Raw genomic sequence first — 19452 nt, forward strand, 5'->3', positions numbered from 1 at the left:
GCTAGTTATAAAAATAAAGTGAGATATTAATTTTATTCAGAGGTTAATAATCGATTAAATATTTTACTAGCAGCTTTAGTCTTTGTAAAAGTAATATGGTATAAATTTTATGAAATTATATAAATGAACTTAAATGATCAACTACAAAAAGTACCTATAGGAGCTACTAACTAAGTACCTATAGGAGCCTTTGCGTACGTGTTTTAAGCGATGGCCACGTGACACACTAAAAATCGATGAACCTAATTCTATATTACTAATATCTACACAAAGGCTCACAGGCGTCACTTCCGCATCAGTGTTCCTCTTCCTCCCCACGAGCGGTACAGGCGTGTGCACTACGAGCGTGTCGGGCGCTGCAGACGCACGGCGATACCACGCTTCTAGCGGGCCGCGCGCCCACACCGCTCCCTCTATGGGGACTGCGTGTGAACTCGCCGCGTGATACACGTGCCAGCGGGTTAATCCGCTCTCTATGTTAAATATGTTTCTAGTATATGAATCAATTACCAATGGTAGTTAGAGCCATAATATTGAACATAAAACAAATTGTTCTCACATCTCGTTACGGTAAGATTTCATGACATGGCCCGTGGCAACGATGATGGTTTCACGAAGAAAAACATTATGATACATGAATGATGCAGTTTATAAGGCGGCCATAAAGGGTGGTAATAACATAGACATAGCATGGATTTGAAGAAAATGTAGGAAAATTGATTTTATGAGTTGATTTTTTATAATAATTAATTCATTGAACAAACTTTGCGCGAATAAAATCTAGAGCATGTCCATGACATAATAACTGCGTCATATCCTGGAGATTTGAAAAATAAATTAAAATCAATTACATTATAATGAGTGACTTCAAATCTTATCATGAAATAAATCTTGTTCTGAATATATTTTTCGTGTTATAAATCATCTTTATCACGTTAATAACGCAATGAATTTATTTTTAAAACAGAGCCGACGAATAACTAAAATTAAGTGTTAAATATTAAATAAATGAATAAATTTATTTTATTACCAGGGAAAGTAAAAGTAGTTACCTACCCACGAATTATCTGCGACTCTAGCTCCGCTTAAACCAAAAACCAAACGAAAATGCCCAATATTCTTAAAGATCTTTAACATCTAAAGTACTATCACAGTCCACAGATATGTAAATAATAATATAATACTTGTACTTTGAATACTTCTTTTACAGATGTTTCCTCTTTTTCTTATTTTTTTTATATTAACTGATTGAATAATGAAAATGTTCATTTTATATACATTTTAATCTATATTAACAAATGAGACGATATGCTTCGTATTATTCTACAATACCTGTGGCAAGGAAGGTGGTTATGGAACCAAGAAGGCACGTAGAGCAGTCCTGCTCTCGGCCCTCATGTTCGAGCGCCCAACGCCGCGTGCTGATCGCTTCGTGGCTCAACCGGGCCATTAGGTCTTCATTACCTTTAGATATTAAAAAAAATATAGATGTCATTTATTTTTTTTCTTTGAATTTTCCTTCTTGGGTTTTTTAATACTTTGCAAAAAGTTGTGCAATGAAAATTGGACAGAAAATTGTGTGTTAGGTCAAAAAATACCCGATAAACGATAATTAAATTTAATCGATGTTTAAGTCAAAACATTGGTCGTTATTTCTTTTATCTGGTGTTTTTAAAATAAAATTCTTCTTCTTTGGTGTCTCAATAAGTTCTTAGTTACGCAATTGAAAATTGACATTAAAAACCATACAATTGATATAGGTATCTGGTAACTTACAATGGTAGGTCTTTTCAAGCAAAGTGGGTGGTATCGGAGAAAACAAATGCTTCAACTTTTGCATAGCGAAGTTTGGTTCATCTCTGCGCCGGCGCAGGAAGTGCAACACTTCTAGCTCGCGGGAATCAAAGTGAGGCTCTATGTGTCTGCAATATAACCTGTAAAAAAGAACCTTCCAAAATATTTACTTCATTATTTATAAATCAAAAAACCTAAATGCGAGAATAACCTTCAACTTAAAACCTTCGTTAATCTTTCATAACTTAAATAAAGTTTCAATTCCATAATTTCTATAAAACACATTTAAGTTTTATATCAATGTTCCATAGCCTATTCATAGCCAATATAATGCAAATAGACTAACTTCAATAAGGACGCGAACGGTACAAATTGTCTGAATGTTTCTGAAGAAAATGTTTTCATAAAAGGTGCATATATTTTTCAAAATCTAACATTTGAGCACAAATGTTAGATTTTAAAAAATATATGCATATTAAATAAATTTATTTCTCACCAGTCAGGATTTACCGAAAAATCGGTACCAAACAATGCTTTCACAGCGTCTTCTCCCAACTTCTGTGTCAGCTCTCCAGCCGGGGCCGCATGATACAAGTTGTATGTCGGTAACGATACAATCAGTGTGTAATGATCGTGAATCCTTCGCCAGTGATAATCTCTCATCTCTAACATTACCCGCATTCCGTTATCATAAATACTTTTAGCATACATTGACCTAAAGCCTTGAGGTTCATCGATCACTAATGCTTTGCGGAACTGAAAAATATCATTGAGAGAATTGCGTTTTCTATTGCTAAATATTTAAATTAGATATTGAAATAGCATTGTCGGAATTAAGAAATCTTGGACATCCCGATTTTCATGAAGCTTGAATATATTATTTGAAGTGTTATGAACTCTATGTTCACGTTATGCAGGTAAATTAGCTTGGAGAAATGTTTGCATATGTAGTGGTGTGTATATTACTCAGATCTTAGAGCGCGTTTCCATTATATCGTTCTGGCCTATACAAAAATGTTTCGATATCCTAACATTACTATTTAATTTTATACTTCTTCCTAGCAACACTTTTGTTTTCAATAAAAACAAGTTTTTATTTGAAAGAAAATGGTTTTGACTTTATAAAAAAAATATATCATTCAATTTTACGTCCTTGAGCAAACGACAAGGCGACTACCGTGAAACAATAAAATATCGTGTCCATAATAATTTGTTTCATAATTAATATTTGACCATAATAATTACGAAACAAAACAAATAAATAAATCGTCACTTGATAGTGGAAAGTGGAAACACGCACAAAACTAGAATAAACCAGTTTACGCTGTCCGCAGGTGCCACGTGCAGTCGTTTGGTACCGTTAGAACATAAAGCACACATTTCATTCAAAAATTATAATTATTATGTACGTAGTTTAATTGATAAATTTTGTATTTGTTGATTGTTGTTATTATTTGTTATTATTGTTATAATATTTGTTGAAGTGAATTACATGTCCCGCAGCCGGAGGCCCCAAATGAAAACTCAGATGTACTTAAAAACTACATTTAATAGCTAAAATGAGACTTTTACACCCATGTCTGCACGATGCAGACCGTAGTTAAAGAATGAATTTATACAGTTTAATCATTATAAAGACGTAGGTAAGCTTGGATGCTAACTAAGGGAAATCGCATCCACATTCTATTCCCGTGCGAACGGCGTATTCAGCAGTTTTGTATGAAGGCAGGGCCATAACTAGTGTTTAATTTGTGTGTAAGTGTTGTAACTTTATATTGTTAATTCAATATGGCTCCAGTGTTAAAACATGGTCGAGGCAAGCCTTTGACTTCTCAAACTAAAGAATTAAACTTTAAATGTCGTTTCTTTTTCAGGTTAGTAAATTTTTCATTTTAGTAACATTGTTAATGTAAAAGTTATATGTATGTTAAATGTGCAAATATTAAAATAAAGTCTCATCTTTTTCAGCCACCGTTACTACAAACGCAAAAATTTCTCCAAGCTAATTTACCTGTACCTATAACATAAGTATACGTAGATGTTGCGTAGATTTCAAACTTAATAGTAAAATATATACTTACTTAATTAAGTTATTAGTTTTAAAATAATTTTAAAGTCTATCTGTGGTTTAATTATAAAGCATAATTTAGTTTCTGGAAACTTACATCAAGCCATTCCTGTGGATAATGCCTAGCATAGTGGTCGACAGCTGGTTGCTCAACATCTAAGAAGTCTACAGTTCTATATCCCGGTCTTAGAATATCGCCATCGAACTGTAATTTTAGTAGATAAAATAGTCTTATCATGTACTTACCTATTATTTGATAAATCTATATTGCAAAGCTGAAGAGTTTGTTTGTTTGTTTGAACGCGCTAATCTCAGGAACTACTGGTCCGATTTGAAAAATTATTTCGGTGTTAGATAGCTCATTTATCGAGGAAGGTTATAGGCTATATATCATCACGCTACGACTAACAGGAGTGGAGCCACGGGGGTGAAACCGCGCGGAGCAGCTAGTTAATAATAAAATGAGTAGCCTGTATAAAATTGAAATACATGGCAAAGAAATAGCATTTTTTTATGCAATAGGAGGCAACAGAGCAGACGCGTCACTTGGTGGTAGGTGCTTCACGTCGCCCATATGTAAAGGCCTACAACATACTCACAATGTCACCCACAGTGCCAGAGACATTGTGAGTATGTTGTAGGCCTTTCTTTTTGTACAGAGTATGGTAACTTAAGGAATAAGAATTTAAAGAACTATTCCAACGTATTTTATAAAACTTTACATCTGAGCTTCTGAAAAAAGGAACATATTTTATAATTTTTAATTGATGCTTTTTAGACAGAAAAGATTTTATTTGGAAATTCAAGTGGTACCCAAGTGTCTAAATATGTGGGTAAATTTTATTAATAGCTGAACAATACTGATATTTGTATAAGTAGTATATTATTATTAGTCTGTGCTGATATGTAGGAATTTATAAGATCCGGACCACTTTCAAAGAAATTCGCGAAAAAAACATTCTTATCTATATCTCAACTCTTTTCGATATCTATTGATCAAAATATAATGCAACTACGATGTAATATTTAACGATTATTATCGACTTAATAACAAGTTTTAATATATTGTCTTTTACGTGACACATGTCTTTAATTAATTAAAGTTTTGATTTGATTTGACTTTACCCGAAAATAAAAAGCAGTTTGAGCTTTTTGTTAAAAATAATCACAAAATGTAAAACAAAACACAATACACCTATCCATGTAGTATACATATATGTATATGTAATAAAAATAATTGAATATGATACTTACGACTGGTTTCGTATTGTTATGCAGAACAACGTTACCGCGGTGATCCAAGAGGCAGAGGGAGCCACCTGCGCCTAACTATGCAACATAAGTTTTAGCATAAAACAAGAAAAGGTTTAAATTGTTTTATACATCTATTGTTAGTTTATATATGGAAAATTAAATGTCACAGTAACGTTATACAATGTCGTTCTATAAGTGTCTATAAGGTCTGCCGTTACTTTAAAGTTAAATTGATTACTATATCCATTCGTGTAGGAAGATGACAAAAAGTCTGGAGAAAGCAGTCTAGTCAAGAATATCTTTCAGTGAAACATAAGCAGGGCTTCGGCGTCATACATTGTAATTCACAAGAGAGCAACAGACTTACCAAATAATAAGGCAATATAAGTTTTAAATGGTCCAGTGGAATATCGACACCAGCGACACCTAACAGTCTATTTACAGGATACTGAAAAAAGATAGAAGAGATAATAGAAGATAAGTACTTAATTGAAATGACGGAATACCTACTGAGAAAAATGAAATCTACTTTTTAATTGATCTTGACTTTACGGATTAAAAAAAATATTCTATTATACTTTATATCTTAAACATAATTAACTAAAATGAAAGGATTAAGGAAATGTGTGTTGTTATTATTAAGATAATAATGATTTTTTTTTTGTTGATTCATAGGAGCATAAATAAAATAGTAATCATTCAACTATTTTATCTTGATAGCTTCTATGTATCTAGAGTATTTACGAACATAATTAATCAATTAACTATATTTTAAATGTCCATATTACTGTTAAAGTAGACAATAGTTTCAAGTGTTCGGTGAATGTTCAAAGAAATTGTTGATTGTGGAAGATTATTAATCATACATACCGTTCGTGTAGAGTTCCTTTGCTTTTCCTGTAATCGAAAACGATAAAAATCAGTGAGACATTTATCAGATTTACGACTTAATTTAAATTAAAAATATACGTGTTGTGAACTGCTATCGTTGCAAGATATATATCGTAATTGTATCAGTTAAATTTTTCCACATAATTATTATTTTAATTAATATTCCTTGGAAAAATGTATTCGATTAGATTTTTTTCCGTCAATTAGAAAAATGCATTTACTCGAAAACATATTATGTTGTTTTTCAGCTACAATTTTTCTCACCTCATCTAACATAACCGTGATGTTCTGAAATAAAACAAGTTTCAATTACATTAAATAAAAATTGGCAGAATATTATATTCACATAGTTACACATTAGTGTAAATAATCTAGTAGTAAAGTTGTTACCTCAGATGTTGTACTTTCGAAAACAGGCACAGCCACGCTCACTTGTAGTCTGTAGTTCATGTCCTCTCCTTCGTTGTATTGACCTTTGTTGTTCTAGAATTTATTAATTTTTATTTTTATTATTTCTATCAATACCATATTCAAGCACAAAATATATTTTTTTGTTTGAGTATTTAGGTAAAGTAGGAAAGGTCATGTTGAGTACAGATTTGTGCTATTTTTTTCGAGAAGAGGCAACCTCTTTATACTCACTAATTTATACATATGCGCTTCACCGTTGCTAACGTCTTTCAGGAATTTCTCTTTGTTCCTTCTCAATTGTTTGTATCGATATACTTGTTCTGCGCTTTCTTTTTGCTCCCAATGAAATTCTCCACGTCTTGGGTCCTAAAATAAAGCTTAAAATTAGTTCCTTAGCTATGGAAAATTAATGAGCTTTTGAATTGATCTCCATTTAATAGTTTTTTGTCTTATGCAATATCTCAAATCCTCCCTGCATCATGTCGCATAAAAATAAAAATCAAACATAGAAAGTATGAAATATTACAACTGACTCTTTGTTTACTACATCATATATGATTATGGATAGATCAATATATGTCCGACCTTAGTGTCCTTAGTTCCTTATTGTCCTTTAAGCAACGCTTTTGCTCTTGGGTGTTCCTCAAAATAAACCAATAATAAATGGGAAATTACCTCAATATGCGCATAAACGTCGCTATATACCCTAAGGCGCTTCTTTCGCTGCGCCACAAGCGGCCGTTCCAGCACCCGTAGGATCTTGATCACCTGCTCTGTGACGTCAGAGTGTGTAATGAATTCCGCGAAGTAACCATCGCGCTCACAGCTCACTGCGTCACCGTATAGACGTGTGTAGTCACGTAAGCCGTTCAAATCGTGGAGCCACATCACAAATAGCCTATAAAAAAGTTTTCTTTAATATAATACGATAGACTTAAATTTTTTCTGGAATGAAATTAGGTTAATTTGAGTGCTGAGAGCGACAGGTAGAGTCTTTAATTACGACTCTACATTTTTCATGCCTCAAAGAAACTTCGGTTAGCATAATATCAAAAAACGGTCATGATTTTATGTTTAAGTAATTGTTGTCTGGATAATTTTCATTTGTCATACCTTATTTTACCTTCAGGATCTAGTTGACGCATTAAAGTAGTGTAATTATAATACAGACTGTCGGTGACTAACACAATAGCTTGCTGGCAAGCCTGTGGGCGGTTCAAATGTGTCTGTTTCTTTAACAACTGTACAGCGTATGCTAGAGCATCTCCTATTAATGATTCGTTTACCATTTTCTGTAACTTAAGTGCTGACATCATAGCCGCTGAGTTGACGTGATTTGCCTTGAAATGTATTAAAAAGAATTGTTATGTGAATGTTAAATATTTTTAAGTCCAATTGGTTGTTTCCGTGGTCTTATTATTAAAACAATACTTACTGGGACGAGCTTCTCGTTAAAACAGCTTATAGGCGATTCTACAACTAAGTGAAATCGTAATACGTTTACTTGATCATCGTCTGTGAGTGCATTTAGTAGAGTGGATGTGAAAATCTCCGCTGTAATAAATAAAGTTACATAAAACTCAGAAAAAAATTATATTTAGAAATTATAGCTATAATCTTATAAAAATATTGTTGGATATTTGGAAGTGAAACTTCTTTAGGCGCGTTGAGAGTAAAATTTCAAGGTCGCGTCATGGCAACACCGTCACGTCATGGAGAGGCGACGATTTTGGTATCTATAAAACTTGTTAAAGAAGTTTCACTTCGGACACGTGTGCTCGGCATACACGCTGTTTTTTATAGGAATTTAAATCTCACCAATGACTTGATTAGAAGAGTTGTCCATAGATCCCGATGCATCAAGTAGTATGAGCACATCCCGTGGCGCCCCGCTGGCGCTCACATACCACGGCCGTAGGCGGCAATCATACACGTCTTCAGCTTCCACGTTTAGGTTGTATAGACTCTGCCAGAGTGCAGCTTTGAGACGAAATATATGAAGAATGTTTTACAGATCAGATTTAAAGAACAAAGCAGCTACCTAATAAAGAGAAATAGAGCCATGATTAGGGCGCATTCGAGGCTCTACTTTTCCTAGAAATGTATGTAAAATACAATTATTTGTCTTCTTTAAGTTGTCTCGTGTATTAGTTGTTTTTCATGTAGAACTAAAACGGGAATAGCTTTCTTGAGTAGGTTTGGTTCTTGAACCATAGACAAGTTACTTTTCACGCTTTGATTTTTTTTGTATTCTATAGTAGAATATGAATGATATTCAAATGTAATATAGGGAAAGGTTTTTTGTTTAAATCTAAGTTTATTTGGAAAGTTTGTAGCTGACGATATAACATAAACTGTTTCGTAAAGCTTTTTAAATCCCTTATATTATCGTAAATCGTAATCTTACCCGGATAATGTCTAAGGAATCCTTTAGCACTGCACATGTACTGGAAATCAAGGGTAGCGTCTTGAGCGTAGTTCTCACGAAAGGTGGGTAGTAGACCTTCAGACCAATAAAGATGTTGCTGGACACGAGGGTCTGGCAAACAATCACAAATAATGATTATCGACTGTATTATCGAATATGTATATGAAAATTTTTGCTCGAAAATAGAGTTATTGAAATTAATTGAATTTTGGTTCAATTGAGTTTTCAAACAGAAAATAAGCATTTAATTTGTCGTTATACCACACATTAAATAAATAATTAAATAAATAATAATAAATAAATAATTAATAAAATAGTTAATAATAAAATAGATAAATAAATAGTTAATAATAATAATTAATTAAATAATTAATTAAATAGTTCCTACGTCATGCTACGAACATAAATAAAAAAATGTTTCTTTTGAATTTTAGCCCTAAAAAATCTCTTTGCAGGCATACACAATTCACAAATTACACTACACAATTTATTTATAGTACCTACTTGAATAATTTTGATTTATTTTTAACATTCTATTCAACATATATTATTATGTATTTTTAATTTATTTACCGCAAGCAAATACTTCAGCGACGACGTGCACACTGCTCGTCTCCAAGGAAACCCGGGCGTTGAAATGTGCACTGCTCTGTAGTTTCACTTTGTTGAGGCTTTTACATGATGTCGACATCTCCCACATGCTTTCAGTGGGCTCAGCTTTTTTTAAAACATCTAAATCCTACAAATACTAGATTCATAATACTCTTATAGAACATAATTTTTAAGTGTACCTACCTATTAAACTTATATTGATCTTCGCTTTAAGTTGTTATGAATAATACTTTTCCTTATTTTTATGAAACTTTGAGTTGTAAATATTTTAATTTTCTGCACAATAATTTCGTGGACTTGAAAATATATAAGGAAATGATATAAAAAAAAACTTTAAACTTAAAATCAGATACGAAAATGATTAAACCTGTAAGTCTGAGTAAGTTCCGTAATAAATTATTGAACTAGTTATTCTAGCATTAACGATCGTTAATGAAGGCGCCAAGTAGGCGCTTGATTTCAACAACCAACATCAAAGTGAAGATCGAATCTATAGATATAATGGTTAACATAGCGCCGTTAATTGAACCTTGTTAACTGCAGAACAAATACATATAAATAATTATAGAATTAAGTCGACTCATTATTTTGTATTAATTATTATTTGACCGTCTCCTTGGTACAGTGGTTGACGCGTGAGTGTAGAACCGAGGAGTCGTGGGTTCGATTCCCAGTGGAGGCGAAGAAAAAAAAATGTCTCAGAAGGCTGATTACCTACTTGCACCTAAAGAAAAATCGATCAGTGAAACAGATGTATGCATAATGCATCTGCCCCTTACCCCACTAGGGGACACGGGACTTCACTTATTATTTGAAATATTTAAAGTCTTCGATATATTTCAGATGTACATTTTTACTTTTTAATGCCTTAATAAACTCACCACACTGTGATCAAAAGTGTAATTTAAAGGTGGTTGTATTTTATTTTCTAGATTATGCGTCGATAATTCTTCAGCCTTTCTCATTATAGCTTCAGCGGCTTTAACTCTTCTATCTAAAAGGTCCTCTAAAGCCTTCGCAGCTTTCTCTAATATATCGGTTCCATTTCGTAGTTCAATTTTTGTATCAGAGAACCCTTTTGATAAAACGTCTCTACGGACAACTTTTCTTTCTACTTCATAAAGGCGCTCGTGTATTTCGTATGCCCATTTTTTTATCCTAAAAACATATTCGTGTGATAATCAAAAACAAATAATATCCAATAAATTGTACTTAGAAAACTTAAATAAGTTTTTCATAAAATATGACGTATAATAATTATTAGAATTGTATCTACAATTATATTAACTAAAGTTAAAAAGCACACCCAAGTGCACCTATTTATATTCTGTAATTTTATTTAAATAATCTAAAGCAAACTTAAGATTTATTTTTGCGTGGATATGCTCATTCCTCAAAACATTATTTATTTATAAACATCTGGATATTATTAAGTTTTTCATCATAATAAAAGTGTAGAAATAAAAGTCTACAACTTACTGTTCCCGACTAATTATTCTCAGCATGTTTGTCGGTTTTTTTGACATCGTATCCTTAATTTTAATATTGGTCACATTATTTATTTTCAATGAAATATTTTTGGCTTTGCTTTTGTTTAGCAATATGTAACTTTGATGTTCCTCGAGCGATTTTCTAATACCTTCGACATTGTTTTTATTCACACCTTTTGCTTCGATAAATGTAACTATATACAGCAGAATAAGGAATAGGTTTATCTTCATGTTTATTGTTGTTATGGTTTATGTTGGAGTTCAGTAGTTTGTGTTAACAGCGCGGTAAGTAGGAACGAACTGCGCGCAGCTTCCCATAATCATAATATCTGGAGATTGGCTCCCGCCCGTCTGGCGTCAAGTCGCCTCCTACCGCTTATGAGCTTTTAAGGGATGTTTTTCTCGTAAATTGTAGCAATGTTGCTTGCAAATTGCTGTTAAAATGCCGTTCATTGATACTAAAGCAGCTTTATTGTTCGTTATATTGCACGCCTCATAAGCGAAGCGTTGAGGTGGGTACTACTGTCACTTCGCGCAAAACATCTGATTTTTCAAACTTAAAATGTCTTTATGTATCATACATTGCACTTGTAAGATAATACATACACACACATATTAAGAAAAAACACTATTTTTAACGTTCATGATATTTTTGATGTCATTTTTGTTATTTAAACTAGTTAAAAAACAGTTTAAAAAAGTTCTGTCTTGGACGTCCGTGTGTCTGTATGTGCGGATCCTTTTTCTTGTTAACACGATAGCGACCGAAATACTTTACTAATCGAGTCTTTTTTTTTCTCTTACGCTTGAGTATGCTCAGGAATAGAACCCTTTCATTTTTCAGGGTCTGATTCGATGTGGTTTAATTGTTATTAAATAAACAAAAATAATAATTAATAAATATTTATTAAAAAAAAATTAAGAGGCGTGCACTTTTGGATTTTCCAAATTATTTTGTTTTTTTTTGTATATCTGCTGTTTTATTTAGTTTCATTGTTTATTGTGTCTATACTCTGCGATATTCCAGTAGTCAAACGGAATATTCAGGTCAATATTTAAAAGTACTAAGTAGTAAATTATAACATACAGCGCATCACTACATAGTATAAAACAAAGTCGATTTCCCTGTCCCTATGTCCCTATGTCCTTATGTCCCTATGTCCCTTTGTACGCTTAAATCTTTGAAACTACGCAACGGATTTTGATGCGGTTTTTTTTAATAGATAGAGTGATTCAAGAGGAAGGTTTATATGTATAATAACATCCATTAAATAGTGGAGAAGTACTGTTATTTTTGAGGTTTCTAAAGTGATGTCGTAAAAAATTACATTTTTTCCGCTTACATTGCAAACGCAGGCTGAACCCTACGAGTTTTATCAAAATAATGTACTAAGTATTATACACATTGAAAAGGTCTATAGAAAAGTCCGCGATGGTATATGTCTATCTCTTATGGATAACCCACAATAACATTTTTTTGTCATTTACTTTTTACGAAAAATAATGGCTAATTTTCGATGCGATTTTAACCAATACAGCATTAATCCTTAACCAATTAAATACCTTGAATACATTGTTCGTTTAATATAGATCTATATGGCCCTTTACACCGTATGATTTAAGTGAATATTTTCGAAGATATTACAGATTTAAAAATTGCGGGACGTAGCGTTTGCGGCGGTACCGGCCGGCCGCCAGGCTATCTATACGAAGTCGGAGCGGGCCGCTATTTTTTATTTTATTTTATTTTATTTTTATTTAAAAAACATCACATGCCATTACAGGACGATGCCCAATGCGACACAGATACAATTTTATTTTACAAAAGAAACTTATCTACTTATATACTAAATAAAAATTACATACATAACTTAACATAGACATAGAAAAATTTAAAGAACTTACTAACAATAACAGATTAACTGCAATATCACCCTTGCGAATTCACTCATAGGACAATGAAATAAGTCCGCTCTTTCGTGCGCTTCATTTATTATGCGGATGGCCCGTACCATTGGTGCTTTCGCAAGAAGGTTGGTTCGTGCTGTGGGCACTAGCAACAGTGGTGAACGGTGCCGTTTCCACGCGAATCTGGTGGGGACGCAGAAACTCACACATTCAAGTAGTCTTGAGTTCTGTTCCCTACCACGAAGAAGACTTATAATATAAACGGCAAGCGAAAAATCTCGCCGTACACTCAATTGATTGTACCCCACCATACCCAATACAAATAAGGTTGGGTACATCAACGGATAAAAAGGATATACACCGTACAATTTTAAATATAAGTGTCTCATGAATTTATTTTGGACCCGCTCCAACATTAAATTATATTTGTCCTCATGAGGAGCCCAAATTGCTGCATTATGTTCTAAACGACTTCTTACTAACGCGTTATACAGGACCTTAAGGGTTGTAATGTTAGTGAAATCTTTAGCCTGTCTCAAAACAAATCCAAGGTTCCTGTATGCCGTTTTACATGTTTTTATTATATGGTCACGAAATCTTAGATCAGAAGAGAACCAAACGCCTAAGTCCCTACCCTGCGTCATACGCTGAATTGAAACTGGACCTATTTTGTAGTCGTACAAGAGAGGAGACTGAGTTCGATGGAAACTCATTACTGAACACTTAGCCGGATTGAAGTGAAGCTTGTTCTGACTACTCCAATGAAGGATCATAGAAACATCATTTTGTAGGCGTTCACAGTCCGATAGATTTCTTACTTCGGCGTATAATTTCAAATCATCTGCGAATAGTAAACACTGACCATAAGTGAGGACGTCCGGCAGGTCATTAATCATTATAGTGAACTCTAAAGGACCGAGGTTACTTCCCTGACTTACACCTGATCTAGTGAAATATGACTGCGATTCGCAGCCATTATAGTCGACATATTGTTGTCTGTCTTTCATATAGGAGGCCCAGAATTTTATCAGTTTCGGAGTAAATCCCACCTTCGCAAGCTTTCCCAATAGCACATCATTGTCTACAGTGTCAAAGGCTTTTTTGAAGTCCAGGTAGATAACATCTACCTGAACTCCAGTGTCCACTGCAGGTACTACGTATGCCATTAAGTTGAGCAGATTAGTAGTAGTACTTCGCGCCGGTCTGAATCCATGTTGTTCCTCGCATAGCTGGGCTGATACCTGCGAATACACACCCGCCTGTATTGCCGATTCAAAAACTTTTGCTGGCGTTGAAAGAACGGCTACTGGTCTGTATTCGCTGATGATCGGCCCCGCTTTACCCTTAGGAACAGGAATAACTCGAGACGTTTTCCATATATTTGGAAAAATGTTAGAGTGTAAACAGGCGTTAAATATGCGTTGAAGAGGTTCAGCCAGCACCCTACTACAATCTTTAAATATGAATGCTGGTATACCATCTGGGCCAGCAGAAGTTTTGGGTTTTAGGCGCGCCAAAGCTTTTCTGACCTCTCCTACTGTCATCATATCGATATGAACGCGCGCGCTACTCGACCCCATAGCTGCGGCCGCATTTGTATCTAAAATTGGTGCACAATTGCTGTAAACACTTTGAAAGTACTGAGCAAACTTAATAGCACACTCTTCATTATTCAAAAGTCTACCATCATTCATAATAATGTTACTCCTGCTCGAAGACCTTCTATCTTTGACATATTGCCAAAATAATTTCGGGTCTTTCGAAAACTGAAGTTGTATTTTATCTTTATATCTATCATAAGCAACTTTAATATCAGTTTTTACGGCCGATCTGAACAATGAGAATTCATTATAATCACTCGCTAACTTAGATTTTTTATACTGTCTGTGAAGTGAAGCCTTTAATTTAATTTTATTTATAATTTCTTTTGTATACCAGTCAGGGTAGTGATACTTACACGAACCATTATTTTTTTTAGATTTTCTAGGTACGCATTCATCTAAAACATTATCTAGTATACCATAAAAATATTTTAACATCTCATCGACGTCCTGTATGTCGTATAACGCAGACCAATCTACTGAACCTAACCGCGAATATAAAAGGGGAAAATCGGCCTTATAAAAATTCCATTTCGGGCGCGCATTGCAGTCGGCACCGGACGCCGGCGCCGGTGACTCCGATGCTGTGGAGACGATGCGCACGCTCACTGCGAGCGGCGGGTGGTACTCGTCCACGGGCACCAAGGGCTCGTCGGCCGTCGACACCGACACCTCCCCGCGACACCCTGCGTGACAGACCCAGTCCAACTGACGACCCATACAGTTAGGCACGGTGTTATGTTGAGTGAATTCGCAATAGGTTAAAAAGTATTCATAATAATTGCTTATATTTACCGGACATGAGTAGATATTAAAGTCTCCGATAACAATAATTTCTTTATACTTGGTACATAAATTTTCTATTATACTAAACAACAATAAGTAATCATTCTCAGAACTATTTGGAGGAATATAAACTATACAACACAAGAATAAAAAGTTATTTTTTAAGAAAACACTTGCACATACCATTTCAAAGACACAATCGTTAATCGACACTGAGGGTATGCGTACCGGTCGTAGCTCGAACCGCTGAGTGGCCACGAGAAATACACCACCCTGTTTTCGACCGTCCGATCTGTCGCAACGTAATATTTGAAATCCTAAAGGAATAATTTCGGAGTCTTGTATTGATTCATTACAACCGGATTCCGTGATGGCATATAAATCAGAGCTTACTATATTTAAATTGTTTCTAAATTCCTCCAATTTTGTTCTAAGACCTCTAACGTTTTGGTAAAAAATATCTATTGATTTAACTACTTTTCGGTTTTTTTGCTGCCTTACGAAACCAAATCCATTCGCTGAACTCTGCATTGACTGGCCAAATTTCGGGTTGGTTCAATGTATTAAATAAATTTTCTGGTACACCAATAATAAATGATGCATAATCCCGCGCCGTTTTGTGTTTAATTTTGTCTATCTTAATAAAAGCATCCGGGCCGCAAACATTTTTCACATAATTTGTTAAAGTTTCCAACGAAGTTTCTGGATGTAAGCGCCATACATGCAAGTACTTTTTACGTTCCATTCCTTTTAATATTAATGAATCTTTATTACTCCCTACACGTACGCTCTTACGTTCACTCGATTGCTCGTTGTAGTTGGTAATATTGATATTATTATTTTCACGCCCATTCATACCCATCTCTTTACCTGTGTCTTGCCCTTCGCAATCCCCTTTATCTTTAATCAAAGGCGCGCAAGTCGAAGCTATTTTTATGGGGGATGCTGACGACGTCGTAGATTTGGTGGCCGCAAAAGAATTTACACTTAATATCTCTGTGATAGCATCACTTTTATTAGCTTCCTGTAATGGCTCATTAATATATGTGTATTTCGAAGATCGCGAAGTGTCACATCCTGTTTTTGATACATTTGCCCTGGTGTTAATTTCAATGCATTGTTTTTTTTCAAGCGAACTCAAAATCGTTATAACCGCGTCTAACTTGTTATTTGTGTCACTTAGTTGCTTTTGCAAAATAGCTATTACGTTTGCTTGGATATCTAATCGAGAATTCATTTCGGAACGCAATTGAATTAAATGCTCCAGCAACAAAGAATCCGTGCTTATAGGCGAAGACGTATGATATCTTAATTGATTCCCGCGCTGCATATTTATATTATTATCGGGTGTAGCGAGTGACGTATTGCACACAGTTATAAAACTCTTATTTGGCGATTGAGTACATTCAGAGCAAACCCAATTTTTCTTGTAATCGTTTGTAAATGCGTGGAACAGTTCTATTTCAATATTAAGACATTTTAAGACGTCATACCTTTTCAAGCATTTTAGCTTAGAGCATTCCAAATATAACTCATCGTGTATTTGCAAGCCGCAAGCATTACAATCAATTTTGCTAGTCATTGTAGATGTAACAAACCGGTTTCCGTGCGTAGAGTCGGTGTGCAAAAGAGATGAATTATTTTAAATCTCGTTTTAATTCGCAGGACCTCTCCTTTACCCGAGGTGAGGAGGAGCTTCCCCTCGCTCGTTAGTAATGCAGGCGCTAGACATGTGATCAAATACGCAAATACCTACAAAGTCGCGAAGTGTGGCACTGACATTTGCCTATTTGTTCAAAGTTTGAACACATATTTGAAGTTTGCCGAGTCGAGTCGGTTTTTCTGCGAACATCAAAGTAATCAAACTTCAAAGTTGCTTCAAAGTTTGTGCGCCCTGCCACACTTGTTGCAAATTTAGTAACGCGCGCGCCGCTGACCGTAGCAGTTGTGTGTGTATATTTTGAGTGTCATAATGGAGTGGAGTAATGATGTAGTTATCGAATTTCTTCAGCTACTTGAAGCGGAACCCTCCATATGGGATCCAAAAAACAAAGACCACAAAAACCGTAACGTTGTAAACGACGCATGGGTCCGAATAAAAAATAATTTATCTATTATAATATATATAATAATTACATTTTGATATATATAATAATTACATTTTGATGTAAATGAAACCAAAAATTGAACGCACTCAAATAAAACATATTGACGGCGTCCACAAAATCGTCTTCCGATCTATCAGCCATCTTTGCAATAACTGTGCCGTAAAACATTTGAAAACAAGTCTAGCAGGCATATTTGTAATCGTGTTTGCGTCAAAGTTTTCACTTCAAAGTTTAGTCAAATGTTTGCTCAAACTTTGAAGCCAATGTGTAGCGCCAGCCTAATACAGCGTCCAAAAAATAAGTTCACTTCACTTTAGTACTTATTGCTATGTTTTTATATACAACGTTCACAGTTTTTCTGTAGTGTATTTAGTATCAGCATTGCACCCGTGCGAAGCCGGGGCGGGTCGCTAGTCAATAAATAAATAAAGCTCCACATTATTTATTTAAGCTTTCCGCTTGCGACTTCACCCGATTTGTCTAAAACCTAATCACTACATAGTATAAAACAAAGTCGCTTTCTCTGGCCCTATGTCCCTATGTATGCTTAAATCTTTAAAACTACGCGACGGATTTTGATGCGGTTTTTTTAATAGATAGAGTGATTCAACAGGAAGGTTTTAGTATATAATTTATTATGTTTTAGACAAAGCGGGCGAAGCCGCGGGCGGAAAGCTAGTACATACTAAAACCTTCCCCGAAAATTAAAAACGAACCGCATCAAAATCTGTTAACCAGTTTAAAAGATTCAAGTATACAGAGACATGGATAGAGAAAGCGACATGTTTAATACTAGGTATGTAGCAATAATTATATCTTAACAAACGGTGTCTTTTCTAATTCTATGCTGCTAACTGAGAATGCAATGCGAGCATCATACGGGAAGTAATTTCAATATTAAAGAACACAAAACTATTCTCAATAGTATAAAAATAATCATATTTGAAGAAGTAAAATAATAGTTACTATTTTAAAGTATTAGATCTCTCGAGTGGGTAGTACTCATAGAATAATAACTTAATTAGATATTCCTGTTAATCAACATAAGTAAGCACTTAATTCTGAAGAGCTTCTTCGATAAAATTCGGTATAAAATATCCCCATTGTATCGTTGGTATCATACAATCGAAAGGACTAAAAGATGAAAGGTATGTATCAATATAAACCACGGCCACGCAAGAAATTATTTTGTAAGGCTGAAATTTTATTTTAACATTTATAAACTCCAGAGTTGTCTAAATTTGTGAATTTATTAAATTTTTATATACTCTACGTAACAACAAGAGGTGTAATCTGTGTTCATATTGAGTTTGAATTAATATCTACGAAGCAAGAAAGAAAAGGCGGGGTGGGTAAATAATACTAATTCGACAACCTATTGTTGACATCAGGAATAAAAACTATATTAACAGACTACAACTGAAGATAAATATACATATATTGAAGGGAAACTTGTTAAAGCGCGTTGAGAGTAAAATTTCGTTGCGTTGAGAGAATTTTTGAACCTTGCTAAAGAATCTTTCTCTTCTGATAGGTGTGCTCGGCACACACACTCTTTTTTATTTTCTTTAATAAATTTTGTTAAATTAGCCGTTGCAGGATTAGTAATGCTGGCAGTGGTTGCTGCGGCAGCGTGCGAGTGTCCACTGGACGGCACAGAACTGTACCTTCGCCACGAAGACTGCGACAAGTTCTACCAGTGTACCCATGGTCAAAAGGTTGAAAGAAATTGCCCAGATTATCTCCGATTCAACGAAGAACTATCGCTGTGCGATTGGCCACGAAATGTGGATTGCGCTGGTAGAAGGATACCAGTTAGAACTACGCCCTCTGATTGATTGATACGACCCGGCTTTGCAACTACTTTTCTACAATTATTGATTATGTAATAATAAATTTTATAATGCATTCATAAGTGTGTTTTATTTTAACCACCAACATAGGGAATATTATGGCACTGTCAGTATGGATCTGGATAATCATTGATTAAAAGATTATTTTTAAAGACTAGTAAAATAACCCAGTTAACTAATTTTCAATAATAATGTGTTTGCAAGGTGTTTGCATATTTTACATAAGTCATATCTCAAATTACTGATAG

The 19452-nt window shown here is 34.4% G+C and overlaps 3 protein-coding genes across 3 annotated transcripts in view; 1 reads left to right on the top strand and 2 right to left on the bottom strand.

Moving 5' to 3' along the window:
- The window catches only part of LOC149480061 (voltage-dependent calcium channel subunit alpha-2/delta-4-like), a 16962-nt gene extending 5783 nt beyond the window's left edge, over positions 1 to 11179 (bottom strand). The window contains exons 1-19 of the mRNA XM_089707165.1: positions 10938 to 11179; positions 10340 to 10616; positions 9420 to 9585; positions 8826 to 8957; positions 8237 to 8398; positions 7854 to 7972; positions 7532 to 7758; positions 7094 to 7316; positions 6650 to 6784; positions 6398 to 6490; positions 6272 to 6295; positions 5987 to 6013; positions 5484 to 5564; positions 5117 to 5191; positions 3960 to 4067; positions 2291 to 2550; positions 1777 to 1934; positions 1333 to 1464; positions 280 to 473 (exon numbers count right to left, since the gene is read on the bottom strand). Coding sequence (XP_089563291.1) covers positions 280 to 473; positions 1333 to 1464; positions 1777 to 1934; positions 2291 to 2550; positions 3960 to 4067; positions 5117 to 5191; positions 5484 to 5564; positions 5987 to 6013; positions 6272 to 6295; positions 6398 to 6490; positions 6650 to 6784; positions 7094 to 7316; positions 7532 to 7758; positions 7854 to 7972; positions 8237 to 8398; positions 8826 to 8957; positions 9420 to 9585; positions 10340 to 10616; positions 10938 to 11179 — 2835 coding nt within the window. The remainder of the gene's footprint in view (positions 1 to 279; positions 474 to 1332; positions 1465 to 1776; positions 1935 to 2290; positions 2551 to 3959; positions 4068 to 5116; positions 5192 to 5483; positions 5565 to 5986; positions 6014 to 6271; positions 6296 to 6397; positions 6491 to 6649; positions 6785 to 7093; positions 7317 to 7531; positions 7759 to 7853; positions 7973 to 8236; positions 8399 to 8825; positions 8958 to 9419; positions 9586 to 10339; positions 10617 to 10937) is intronic.
- A 1505-nt stretch (positions 11180 to 12684) lies between these two features.
- On the bottom strand, positions 12685 to 16604 carry LOC149480062 (uncharacterized). Its single transcript, XM_089707133.1, has one exon. The coding sequence runs from the start codon at positions 15772 to 15774 to the stop codon at positions 12853 to 12855; it is 2922 nt and encodes a 973-aa protein (XP_089563259.1). The 5' UTR covers positions 15775 to 16604; the 3' UTR covers positions 12685 to 12852.
- Positions 16605 to 18491: 1887 nt separating this feature from the next.
- Positions 18492 to 19227, top strand: LOC149480063 (peritrophin-1-like). Its single transcript, XM_089707325.1, has 2 exons — positions 18492 to 18499; positions 18942 to 19227. The coding sequence occupies exons 1-2, from the start codon at positions 18493 to 18495 to the stop codon at positions 19187 to 19189; spliced, it is 255 nt and encodes an 84-aa protein (XP_089563451.1). The 5' UTR covers position 18492; the 3' UTR covers positions 19190 to 19227.
- Positions 19228 to 19452: the final 225 nt, after the last annotated feature.

The sequence above is a fragment of the Colias philodice genome, chromosome 19 (assembly GCF_061535455.1).
Source record: "Colias philodice isolate Cphi_HAF_F1 chromosome 19, ilColPhil1 Martin Lab GWU primary, whole genome shotgun sequence".
Taxonomy (NCBI): domain Eukaryota; kingdom Metazoa; phylum Arthropoda; class Insecta; order Lepidoptera; family Pieridae; genus Colias; species Colias philodice.